The sequence below is a fragment of the Scyliorhinus canicula genome, chromosome 15 (assembly GCF_902713615.1).
Source record: "Scyliorhinus canicula chromosome 15, sScyCan1.1, whole genome shotgun sequence".
Classification (NCBI taxonomy): domain Eukaryota; kingdom Metazoa; phylum Chordata; class Chondrichthyes; order Carcharhiniformes; family Scyliorhinidae; genus Scyliorhinus; species Scyliorhinus canicula.
Window position 1 is genome coordinate 27,558,983 of NC_052160.1, and position 12,837 is coordinate 27,571,819.

General features: G+C 45.6%; 1 protein-coding gene and 1 long non-coding RNA gene across 2 annotated transcripts in view; one reads left to right on the top strand and one right to left on the bottom strand.

The window, feature by feature from the left end:
• The window catches only part of trap1 (TNF receptor-associated protein 1), a 32,693-nt gene extending 27,787 nt beyond the window's left edge, over positions 1 to 4,906 (top strand). Inside the window, exon 18 of the mRNA XM_038819754.1 lies at positions 4,398 to 4,906. Coding sequence (XP_038675682.1) covers positions 4,398 to 4,499 — 102 coding nt within the window. The 3' untranslated portion in view covers positions 4,500 to 4,906. The remainder of the gene's footprint in view (positions 1 to 4,397) is intronic.
• A 2,045-nt stretch (positions 4,907 to 6,951) lies between these two features.
• On the bottom strand, positions 6,952 to 11,806 carry LOC119978267. Its single transcript, XR_005463414.1, has 2 exons — positions 10,921 to 11,806; positions 6,952 to 7,364 (listed from the first exon to the last, which is right to left on the bottom strand). It is a non-coding gene; the product is annotated as an uncharacterized LOC119978267 (long non-coding RNA).
• Between the last annotated feature and the right edge of the window lie 1,031 nt (positions 11,807 to 12,837).

The following is a 12,837-nucleotide window of genomic DNA, read 5'->3' on the forward strand; positions in this document are numbered from 1 at the left end:
CCTCGGGACTGACTATCCGACAGCGCAGCCCTCCCTCAGTACTACCCTATCGAGAATGCAGCCCTCCCTCGGGACTGACTATCCGACAGCGCAGCCCTCCCTCAGTACTACCCTATCGAGAATGCAGCCCTCCCTCGGGACTGACTATCCGACAGTGCAGCCCTCCCTCAGTACTACCCTATCGAGAATGCAGCCCTCCCTCGGGACTGACTATCCGACAGCGCAGCCCTCCCTCAGTACTACCCTATCGAGAATGCAGCCCTCCCTCGGGACGCCCCTTGCGAGAATGCAGCCCTCCCTCAGTCACAGGATTAGGGGATCAGCCTTGAATCTGCAGCCCAGGTCAATGGAGTGTCAAACCCATGACCATCGGACTCGGGTCAGAGAGAGGTATGGCTGAGACCGGAAAGAACGATAAGAGAAGCAAACGGTCTTCCATCCTCGGACAGGTGGCATTGTGACTTCCTCTGCTCCCTCGGAGGTATATCAGTGCAGTGGGGAATCTAAACCTCCAAATACCTTGTTGTCATTAAATGTTTAATCATTCTGTGTAATGCATCCTGCCTTTGTATTCAAACTGAGAATTAGGAACAAAGAAAACTGTTCTGTGGCTTCCATGACAAGTCCCCCGATTTATGAAGGAGTATAGGCATGTCAGTCTGCTGCCATGTTCAGTGTTTCATTATTGCAGCCACTGACACTGTCATCACCCGGAATGATGACAAAATGTCTCCTTTTGGTGCAGATCGTGCTGTATTGCAGTGGCTGCAGTGCTGACTGCCTGCCACATGGTGGTGAAAGTGAGCTGAGTAAAGTAGTGATGCAGCGTCTTTGCTGGTAGAGGTTGGGACTGCAGCAACTAAAAGCAAATGACCAGACATTTTGAGTTGCAGATTATTTTTTTTCTTGAGGAATAAGGCTTGCTGTTTCTGTAGTAAAGCCAGCTGCGTGGAGATGGACCAGTGCTGTTTGAGTGGGAGGAGAGGGGCATTGGGATTTTAGGGATTTGATTTGTCCTCTCTCTGCAGGTCACTGAGCATTGGGTTAAAGCAGTTCTGGGCAATTTAGGCTAATGAGTGGGCCTCCTTCATCCAGCGGGTCGCAAGATTAAAATCGGGCATGTTCACTCACTGTGACCCTTGAATAAGATTGAATACATTTAATACACGCTGAATATTTCATAATGAGTTATAGAAAATGCTTCATCATTCATACGTGAATGGAACTGTCATCAACTTCAAGTGGTCAAAAAATTATACATTGGGCATAGGAGCGCACGGCTCTCACAGTCAATGTTGTGAGCAATCAGCACGTACCACGCTTCACTTGCCCTTGTTTCACATGCCTATCGCTTCAGCCGTACCGGTCGGAAAAAACCAACGCGGATGGAAATCAGTGGAATGCTGCAGCCCTGCACGTGGGCACCGGTCAACAAAATGCTTCATGGCCTGCACCCGGGACCCTGGGCCCCCGGGCCGCAGATTTCCCACCGCTAGCTAAAAGGCTTTTATGTGTATGCTGCACTCCGATCCTATTATGGAAAGCTAGTCGACCTAAAGGCTGAGAAATCCTCATGAGCAGATGGTCTACACCCATAGGTCTCAAAAGATGTGGCAATTTGGATTTGGTTATTATCAGGTGTACTGAGGTACAGTGAAAGGTATGGTTCTGCGTACAGTTCAGACAGATCATTCCATACATGAACAGAAAATACCTCCGGGTAAACATAAATACACAATGTAAATACATAGACACCGGCATCGGGTGAAGCATACAGGAACGTAGTATTAATCAGGTCAGTCCATAAGAGGGCCGTTTAGGAGTCAGGAAGAAGCTGTATTTGAATCTGCTAGTGTGTGTTCTCAGACTTTTTTTTATAAATTTAGAGTACCCAATTTGTTTTTTTCCAATTAAGGGGCAATCTAGCATGGCCAATCCTCCCAACCTGCCCATCTTTTGAGTTGTGGGGTGAAACCCACGCAAACACGGAAAGAACGTGCAAACTCCACACGGACAGTGACCCAGAGCCGGGATCAAACCTGGGACCTCGGCGCCGTGAGGCAGCAGTGCTAACCCACTGCGCCACCGTGCTGCTGCACGTGTTCTCAGACTTTTGTATCTCCTGCCAAATGGAAGAAGTTGAAAGAGTGAGTAAGCCGGTTGGGAGGGACTTTTGAATTATGCTGCCCGCTTTCCCCAGGCAGCGGGAGGTGTAGAGCCTATGGATGGGAGGAGGGTTCGTGTGATGGACTGGGCTGTGTTCATGACTCTCTGTAGTTTCGGGCTGAGCAGTTGCCATACAAGGCTGAGATGCAGCCAGGTAGGATGCTTTCTATGGTGCATCTGAAAAAGTTGGTAAGAGTCAATGTAGACATGCCGAATTTCTTTAGTTTCCTGAGAAAGTATAGGAGCTGTTGTGCTTTCTTGGTCATATCACCAATGTGGGTGGACCAGGACAGATTGGTGTTGAGGTGCATGGCTAGGAATTTGAAGCTGTCAACCATCTCCACCTCGGCCCCATTGATAAAGACAGGGGTGTGTACGATACTTTGCTTCCTGAAGTCAATGACCAGCTCTTTTGTTTTGCTGACATTGAGGGAGAGATTGTTGTCGTTACACCACTCCACTGGGTTCTCTCTCTCCCTCCTGTATTCTGACACTCGTCATTGTTCGAGATCCAACCCACTTTGGAGCCAACTTTTGCCACGCAGTTGTCTGTCTAGTGAGTATAGTAGAGGACTAACTACGCAGCCTTGCGGGGCCCGGTATTGAGGACTATCGTGGAGGAGGTGTTGTTGTTTATCCTTACTGATTGTGGGCTATGGGTTAGGAAGTCGAGCATCTAGTTGCAGAGTGAGGAGCCAAGTCCTAGGTTTTGGAGTTTTGATATGAGATTGACTGGGATTATGATGTTGAAGGCAGAGCTGTAGTCAATGAATAGGAGTCCTTGTTGTCGAGATGCTCCGAGGATGAGTGTAGGGCCAGGGAGATGGCATCTGCGATGGACTGGTTGTGGCAGTATGCAAATTGCAGTGGATCTAGGCATTCTGGGAAGATGGAGTTGATGTGTCTCACGACCAACCTCTCAAAGCGCTTCATAATAATAGATGTCAAGGCCGACGGAAAGTAGTTTCCTCTCCATCCTGCCTTGGAACAATGTCAATCACTTTTTCTTCACCCCCTCCCAGAGGGAAGTTAGGGGTGATAAATCCTAGCCTTGCCAGCTACATCCACATCCTTGAGTTTTAAAATGTGTTATTTTGTCAGTGTAGTACATAACCCCTTACAGAAAGCTGGTACTGCCGAAGCTCAGGGGACAGAGTGATCCCCTGGACTGTAATCATCAAATCTTTACGGCACAGGAGACCATTTGGCCCATCATGCAATGCTGGCAGTTGTGTTTGGTCCCACATTTATGTCCAAAATCCTGTAAGTTTCTCATTGTTAAGGACCCATCTAACTCCCTTTTCAGATTATTGTAGAATCGGCATCTTTGCAAGTTGGCATTCCAATTTCCAACAGCTAGTGTCAATCACCTAGACGCCGATTCCCTGTGTATTTTGCCCAAACCAGCCGGTCCCGGGAAATTGCATGGCTTTCGATCATTAGCAGATTGTATATGCTGATGTACAACTGTGTGGACCTTGCGAGATGTCCTTGCTCCTGTTAGGGTAGCGGGATCTCTGGGCGATTGCTCCTCCCAGGCCTGGATTAGGGTCCCGTCTCAGGGTTACGAACCATGACAACAGCAGAACCAGCAAATGTTCGGTGATAATGGTGAATGAACTAGAAGCTTGAGGGACAGTGGTTGCTTACAGGCAGAAGATCCATTCTTGATTAATAAGGAGATCGGGGGTTATGGGGAGAAGGCAGGAGAATGGGAATGAGAAAATATCAGCCATGATTGAATGGCGGAGCAGACTCGATGGACCGAGTGGCCTAGTTCTGTTCCTATGTCTTCTGGTCTTATGGTCATTGGGATAAGGACTTGTGTTTCCTTTAAGCACACATGAGGAAGACAACAGGAAACCACCCTGTGTGTATTCCCTAGTCACATTTCTCATTGAACTTGAAAATGGCAGCAAATGGAGAGGTGTGCATGGGACTGTGAAAGGACCTGCCCTTAGGCAGGTTATTATTTCTTTGTTCCTATATCATTGCACTGCTTTTTCGGTTTATTGTTCTGTTCTATGTTTCCCTGCTTGTCACACTTCTCTATGCCCCTCCCCATGTTGATGTAGGTGATGTGCTAACCTTAGCGTAGATCAGCCAGGAGCGAATTTCCCACAGCCATACGACCTGATTGCATTTGAAAGCCTATGGTTAGCAGGGGGAGGTTAGACTGCAGTGATTATTTGGGCTTTGGTCTAACCATGGTTCTGCATTCTTCCTTTCAGATTTATGATAACGCTATGATCGCTGCGGGGCTGAATGATGACCCCCGACCTATGGTCAACAGATTGAACGAGCTTCTGACCAAAGCCCTGGAAAACCACTAAAGACTGAGGGAGAGGCTCTAATGCCTCTGGTCACCATGTGTGACGTCCAAGGACCATGAAGAAAGACAATCCATCGCCACTGACCTGTGTTTGGCATTGTACTATGTGCAACAGCATGACTCGAAAGTTCTTCAATCACAAACACTGTTGACACAAATTATATATCTTGACATGAAAAATCCTGCAAGTAAAATTTTTCGGAATTATGGAGCTGCAGTTCATTGTGATGTTCCCTGTCGATGTCCTGGATTTTTAAGTCCTGTTTTACTCATTTGCCACAAGGAGACAATGTTCCTTTTTTCTGTAAATCTGGTTTCTTGGCAAAATAATTAATTGCCAAATACCCAATTACTTTGGGGAGGGGGGGGGAGTGAATTTGTTTAGAAATAAAACGTGCTGACTGCTTTTGATGTTGGGATTCGGAAGCTGCTGCATGTAGGTGGAGAGGTGTTGATGTGTTCATGGGTGTTGGAAATAATTGACCTATTTATGGAGTTGTGTCTGCTGCAGAATGCGAGACAGCTGCTTCACTCTGAGGTTTAGAAAGAAATCGCTGAATTTTAAAGAGGGATCTTGGTGTTTTTCAGAATATTTTGTCACCTGCACAAAGCCTGTGAATGATATTGTTTGCTAAGAATATTGGTGACACCAGTCTTTTTGACAAAATAGTCTGCAATATTCTCCTTCCTGAGCTCTGATTTCACAGGTACCAAGCCCTGGCCGAGATCCAGTACACCCTTACCCCTAGGAGGTTGAGGGCAAGAATGAGGCAAGAACGTCTATGTGCAAGAGATGATCCCACTCTGCACAGACTGGGATCTTCGGAATTTGTGTGAGGTTTGTGATGCTGGATGTGAAGATTATGAATCGATTATATTCGCCCTTTTACACAGGAAAACACTGAGGCCAATGAGCGTCTTTGCATTAACATCTAGAGCAGGATTTTAATAAACCTCTGTTGGTGTATCAGTTGTTCTATAGGCTGCGAAACAGCAAAATAATAACGAGACATCCGAGTGCAGGAAATTCTTCCCTGGTTTTAAACGTTACATTGATGAGTTTTAGAAGCTGAGGGCAGGAACCAAGCAGACAAAGGGCCACAAACTGGCAGCAACTGTGATGTTTTGGCTTTTCTCTCCCAAACTCCAAAGATGCTCCTCGCTGGGATGTAGTTTCGCAATCACTGGTCCCCCTCCAGTGCCACACCCAGACTGTCAACCATGGAGTGCATTGCAGCAGATCACCAATGCAAGATTCCTCAGCCTTGTGACCCTTAACTGCACAGTTTGGGTGACTTTTACTTCTCTTCTTTCTATTTCTCTCTCTCTCTCTCTCTCTCTCTCTCTCTCCTCTCTCCCCCCCCCCCCCCCCCCCCCCCCCCCCCCCCCCCCCCCCCCAAAATCATTAAGGGCCTGGGGACCTTTGCATTTTCCTTTTCTCCACTTTTATAAAAAGGCTGCATGCAGCCTATCTCTGAACACGAGAACTGAGACTCAACTAAGTGTTAAAATGATTTATTTTGAAAAAGCCGCTACTAAAAGCAGGAAATTGTCTTTTTTAAATGCATTCTTGGGATGTGGGTTCTCTGAAATCTATTGTCCGTCCTTGGTAACCATGTTATCAATTTTGATACAACTGAGTGACTTAAGCCCGTAGTCAATGGTGGTGACATTGGATTTGCCAATGAACCCGGAATGGGGAGGATGGTAGGTTTCTTCTCCATAGGATGAGTCAATGGGTTTTCACATTTCAGCAACTTCGCAGTCACTCTGATCCCGCGTGATTCCAGAATTAAAGCAAAATAGTTTGGAAGCTGGAAATCTGACCTAAAAAGAGAAAATGCTGTAAAAGCTCAGCAAGTCTGGCAGTATTTATGGAGCGAGAAACAGAGTTAACATTTCGGGTTTGTACGTCTCCTTGTCAGCTCTCTCCTGACTTCAGACACGCATGCTGTCAGACCTGCTGAGATTTTCCAGCATGTTTTGTTTTTGTATATTCCAGATTTTTAAAAACTGAATTCAAATTCTCATTGTCTTGATGTGGTTTGGCCTTGTTGTCTGGGTGTGATTGCAGAGTGTCGCTCCCTCTACCTAGCCCTTCAATCTCAATAATGAGTAGTAGCATCAATTATACTACCGTGAGGTGATAGTGTTTCAATTCCAAAATCACTCTTCTGAGTTCAAATTAATTCTGAAATGCAGACATTGGACTAGAACCTAAACCCATGTTACCCACAACAGTGTTTCTTCCATTAGGTCTGACCTGGATTTGAATCTTGGTCCCAGGATGGCTCTGCTGGTATCTACCCCACTGTGTCACTCTTTGAATCACTGTACAATCCCTTCTGATGTTCTATTGGACAAGTCAGGTGCCAGAGTGGAACCCAACTCAATAGACCCGAAGTTTTATTTTTTGTTTAGAGACGTGGATTAAACAGTCACAGAACTGCAGGTGAATTTGTAACAAAATAATACAACATTTATTAAACAAGAAAAGGTTGACTATAATGCACTACTTTTTCACTCCAGCAAAACCTTTACACGTACAGATTTGTAAGGATGACAGACACGTTACAAAATCTATTTTATGATCTTAGTAAGTACACAGTCCATGTAAACTAATAGGCAAATGGTGGTCAGGCACCCCACACTCTGAAACCAAAACCAACTTCAGGTTTCTCATTAAATGCCCCACATGCTTGTCAAGATTGAGCCAAGTGGACTCACTGTAACTCTTGGCTTTCACACGAGGGTTTCCACTCTTGAAGAACACACCTTGGAATCTTCTCCCAAACAATGCTTGCTCTCGATGTCTTCACCAAGAATCCACTTCCAGGACTTCAACTTCTTTTGGTTTTTCTCTGCCCTGGATCGTCAATTGCAATTCACACAATCTCTCAGGTACCCAGCCATGCCAATAAAACACCACTGCCTCACGGGCTGTATGAAGTTTTAACAAATCCAATCCACTGCTGCTTCACGGCACAGAGGACCCGGATCACGGCCTTGTGTGGAATTTGCACATTCTCCTCCTGTCTGCACAAGTCTCACTCCCACAACCCAAAGATATGCAGCAGGCCACGCTAAATTGCCCCTTTTGGAATTTATTTTTAAAAGGTTGTCACCAATCTTTTGGTACCTTGGATATCTGGCTTCTCCATAGCTAAATTAAAATCTGGTTCCTGAAGCTGTCTCTTCAGTTCGGACCCTTTTCATTTCCTGAAAAGGACCTTGTTCAAATTTTTAAAAAACATTTTTAGAGTACCCAATTATTTTTTCCAATTTAGAGCGGCCAATCTACCTATCCTGCACATCTTTGGGTTGTGGGGGTGAAACCCACGCAGACACGGGGAGAATGTGCAAACTCCACATGGACAGTGACCCAGGGCCGGGATTCAAACCCGGGTCCTCAGTGCCGTAGGCAGCAATGCTAACCACTGTGCCACCATGCTGCCCCAATTTTTTTAAAGTTAAGCGTACCTAAATCTTTTTTTCCAATTTAGCATAGCCAAATCACCTACCCTGCACATTTTTTGGAGGTTGTGGAAGTATGATCACGCAGACAGGGGGAGAATGTGCAAACTCCACACAGACAGTGGCCTGGGGCTGGGATCGAACCCGGGTCCTTGGTGGCCTGAGGCAGCAGCGCTAACCACTGCACCACCGTGCTGCCTATTCAAATTACAATTTTATACCCTTTTAACTTCACAATCTTCCTGGGACTCTCCTGTTGCATTCCCTGGATTCTGGGGCTTCTTGAAAAATCTGCTCTATGCAGTTCCTTGTCTTGTGTTCAGCTCCTTCTGGCACTAAGTTCTTCCCACCTCAGTGTGGCCCCTGGTTGCAAAGCAACAGCCTAGTTTTTGAAACCCTTGTATTTGCTTTAACGTCATATACCCTCATTACCATGTGAAATGAAATTAAAATCGCTTATTGTCACGAGTAGATTTCAATGAAGTTACTGTGAAAAGCCCCTAGTCGCCACATTCCGGCGCCTGTCTGGGGAGGCTGGTACGGGAATCTGAACCAAACTGAAGTTATTAACCCTTTCAAATGCAGCAACACAATTTGTTTTCTTTTTAAAAATCTAGAGTACCCAATTCATTTTTTTCCAATTTAGGGGGCAATTTAGCGTGGCCAATCCACCTACCCTGCACAACCTTTGGGTTGTGGGACAACCACGGGGAGAATGTGCAAACTCCACACGGACAGTGACCCAGAGCCAGGATTGAACCTGGGACGTCCGTGCTGTGAGACTGCAGTGCGACCACTGCGCCACCGTGCTGCCCTACAGCAACACCATTAAACTTACTTGAAGTTCTACCTTTTTTATAATGCTCACATAATTACTTAAAACTGCCTTTATTTCCTGACAGTCACCCTGTACTCATTGGCTCCCAGCAATGCTTCGATTTTAAAATTCTCATATCACTCTGGCATCTCCCCTCCCTATCTCTGCTAACCACCTTCAATCCTACAATCCCCAAGAAATATCTGAACTCCCAAAAGTTCACTGCCTCTCTCACTCTTTTACAATTTTATTTAAATTTTCTACATCTTGTGGTCATCTGCGCTAATATTTCCTTACATGGCTGGGTGTCAGGTTTTATTTGATAATTCTTCTGTGAAATACCTGAGGACATTACTGTGCGAAAGGTGGTATCAAAATGCAAGTTACTGTTACAAAGAACAAAGAAAAGTACAGCACAGGAACAGGCCCTTTGGCCCTCCAAGACTGCACTGACCATGCTGCCCTTCCAAACCAAAATCTTCTACCCTTCCTGGGTCCATATCCCTCTATTCCCATCCTATTCATGTATTTGTCAAGATGCCCCTTAAATGTCACTATCGTTCCTGCTTCCACCACCTCCTCTGGCAGTGAGTTCCAAGCATCCACTACCCTCTGGGTAAAAAACTTGCCTCGTACATCTCCTCTAAACCTTGCCCCTCGCACCTTAAACCTATGCCCCCTAGTAATTGACTCTACCCTGGGAAAAAGTCTCTGACTATCCACTCTGTCTATGCCCCTCATAATTTTGTAGCTTATTAAACTCGATCGGCGTTGCTCTCCGTACCTTTCCCCTTCGAGTTTCTACCTAGTTTGCCAAATACATCTCTGCTATTCACCTCCACCACATTCTAACTAACTTCCGGAAAAACTACCCAACACTGGCAAACTTGGCACGATGGCTGAGGATTATTTTCAGAAGGATCATCCTTTTTAGCTTAAACCTGACAATTAAATATTTAAAACATACAAGTAGCAGGCTCTCAGAGATGTTAAGGAAATATTGACAACCTCTGTCCTTGCTGGTTCTCAACTCTTTCCCATCCCCAGCATAGATCCACAGCTTTGTTTCTGCCGGAGTTATTTGCAGGGTTAGCTGCCTGCGCTGAGAGTCTGATTTGAGTCATTCGTGTTAATTACTCTGCACCAGATACTGTGTGCACTGGCTGTAATTGGTCCAGTTTATGTGTTACAAATCACATTCCTCTCTATTCCTATACGCTCAGATGATCAATGAATGACAGCAAAATCAAGGTCAGTATCAGTACTAACCCTGAGTGCACACAGGCCACCGTCTCGTACTGTGGTACACAACTGGGAGAAGGCCTCTAATCTGAGTCCTTGTGTCATGGCTGTGTCCTACACATACAAACAAGGAACAGGGGTAGAGCATTCAGCCTCTTGAAATGAAAATGAAAATTGCTTATTGTCACGAGTAGGCTTCAATGAAGTTACTGTGAAAAGCCCCTAGTCGCCACATTCCGGCGCCTGTTCGGGGAGACTGGTACTCTTCCACCATTGAATAAGATGATGGCTGATCCGATCGTAACCTCAAATCTGCATGTCGCCCACCCTCAATAACTTATCACCCTCCCTTGCTTAGCAAGAATCTACACACCTCTGCCTTACAAATATTCAAAGACTCTGTTTCCATCACATTTTCAGGAAGAGTGTTCCAAAGACTCATGATCCTCTGAGAGAAAATATTTTTCCTTGTCTCCGTTTTAAATTGCCGAACCCTTATTTTTAAAAATAGTGACCCTTGGATGGAGATTCTCCTGCAAGAGGAAACATCCTCTCCAAATCCACCCTGAAAAGGCCCTTCAGGATCTTATTTGTTTGTCAAGTCGTCACTTACGCTTCTAAACTCCAGCAAATACCAGTCCAACCTTCCTCCTGAGGCAGCGCACCCAATCCAGGCAGTAGTCCAGTAAACCTTCTCTGAACTGCTTCCATCGCATTTACATCTTTAAATAAGGAGACCAATATTGTACATAGAACTCCACAAATCTGGTCTCACCAACACCCTGCACACCTGAAGCATAACCTCCCTACTTTTGTCTTCAATTCCCCTCACAATAAGTGATAACATTCTATTAACTTTGCGATTTACTTGCTGTACCTGCATACTAACCTTTGTGATTCATGCACTAGGACACCCAGATCCCTCTGCACCTCAGACTCTGCAACCCCGCCATTTAGATAATAAGCTTTCTTCATCTTCCTGCCGAAACCAAGAGGGACTGTAGGTCAGTAAAAACCAGAACATTGAAACAATAATTATCCACTCATTATTCACATCGATTATTTGTCATTTTTTGAATTCAGCTGCAATTTGTTGACTGGGAAGGAAATTAATTTTAACAAATGGTATGGGCAGCACGGTGGGGCAGTGGTTCGCACTAATGCCTCAGCGTGTGAACCCTGGTTCGATTCCAGCCTTGGGTGTCTGTGAAGTTAGCACATTCTCCCTGTGTCTGCATGGGTGTCCTCCTACAGTGCAAGGATGTGGGGGGGGGGCAGAGAATGAGGATATGGAGGGGAGGATGGGGATATGGCGGTGAGCGGGCCTAGGTATGGTGAGCATTAGGACAGTAGGTGCGGACTCAATGGGCCAAATGGCCTCCTGCTGCACTGTAGGAATTCCCTGGATTGTGACCTTGTTGCCTGAGAAAAACAGAGGACATGAGAAGGACATTCGTAGCTCCAAGTGGATTGAGTGATCTCTTCCGAATTGAGGTTTCCCACAGTAATTCCTGGATGACTCCAGAGGCTGTGTCTGACTCCGCTAGAGGCATGGGGCCAGGAACATGCAATGGTATCAGCCATGGCCCACTGGATAACACTCACTTCTAAGTCAGAAGGTTGTGTGTTCACAGCTCCATTCCTGAACCAGGACACAACAATCTATGTTGACCCTCCAGTATAGCACTGAGGGAGTCCTGCACTGCTGGAGGTGCAATCTTTGAGATGTTAAACAAAGGTGCTGTTTTGCCAGGGGCAGCATGTGGTGCAGTGGTTAGCACTGGGACTGCGGCGCTGAGGACCCGGGTTTGAATCCCAGCCCTGAGTCACTGTCCGTGTGGAATTTGCACATTCTCCACATGTCTGCATGGGTTTCACCCCCACAACCCAAAGACGTGCAGGGTAGGTGGATTGGCCAGAACCGGGATCGAACCTGGGACCTCGGCCTCATGAGGCAGCAGTGCTAACCACTGCGCCACCGTGCTGCCCAAAAGGCAATCTTTTCCACATACATTGCTGCAGACAGAAGTCAGTAAGTCACAATATTCTTGAGTGCCCCAGTCAATTAGCAAATTCCTTTGTCAGCATTACTGGGTGGGGGAAGTAAATTTAAAAACTAGGAAAACCAACCAACCGTTCTAACCCAGGCTCCCTGCAGGAGACTGCAGAGAGGACAAACTCATTCGAAGGACTTCACTCACTGCAGTTGATGGTGACTTCTGTGTTTTTCAGCCACAACCTGGTCTGGATTAGCATTAGACAAATGGAATATTTAACAAATTGTATCTACATAGCCTCAATACTGATTTTGCCTGTTCTTGAATGATTCCGTGACTCCTCAACACTTTAACCTACTGCATAAACAATATATAGAGTGCAGGTCAGTATCATTATTCATCTCAATGGTATTTACCAGCCTTGATAATCATTACAACAAAAAATGTTCAGTAAATGTGGGCTAATCCTCTGCTTAACCAATTAACCATCACACCAATGAAAATCAGAACATGCATTTATAGAACACCTTTCAGAATTTCCCACTTTTGCAGCTAGTCAAATACTTTTTGACTAAACTTCACTTTAATAGAAAACATGGCAGCAATTTGCATGCAGCAAGATTCCCACAAACTCCAATCTGAGGACAAAATGATCTGTTTAAGTCCTGTTGGCTGAGAAAGAAATATTGAACAGGGCACCAAGAGAACATTGGTGTCAGGGATAGAATATTCTGAACTTTTACCAGGTAAAAGAGTTGTGCTTTTAAATTTATTGTCGGGATGTGGGTGTTGCTGACAATGCCAGTATC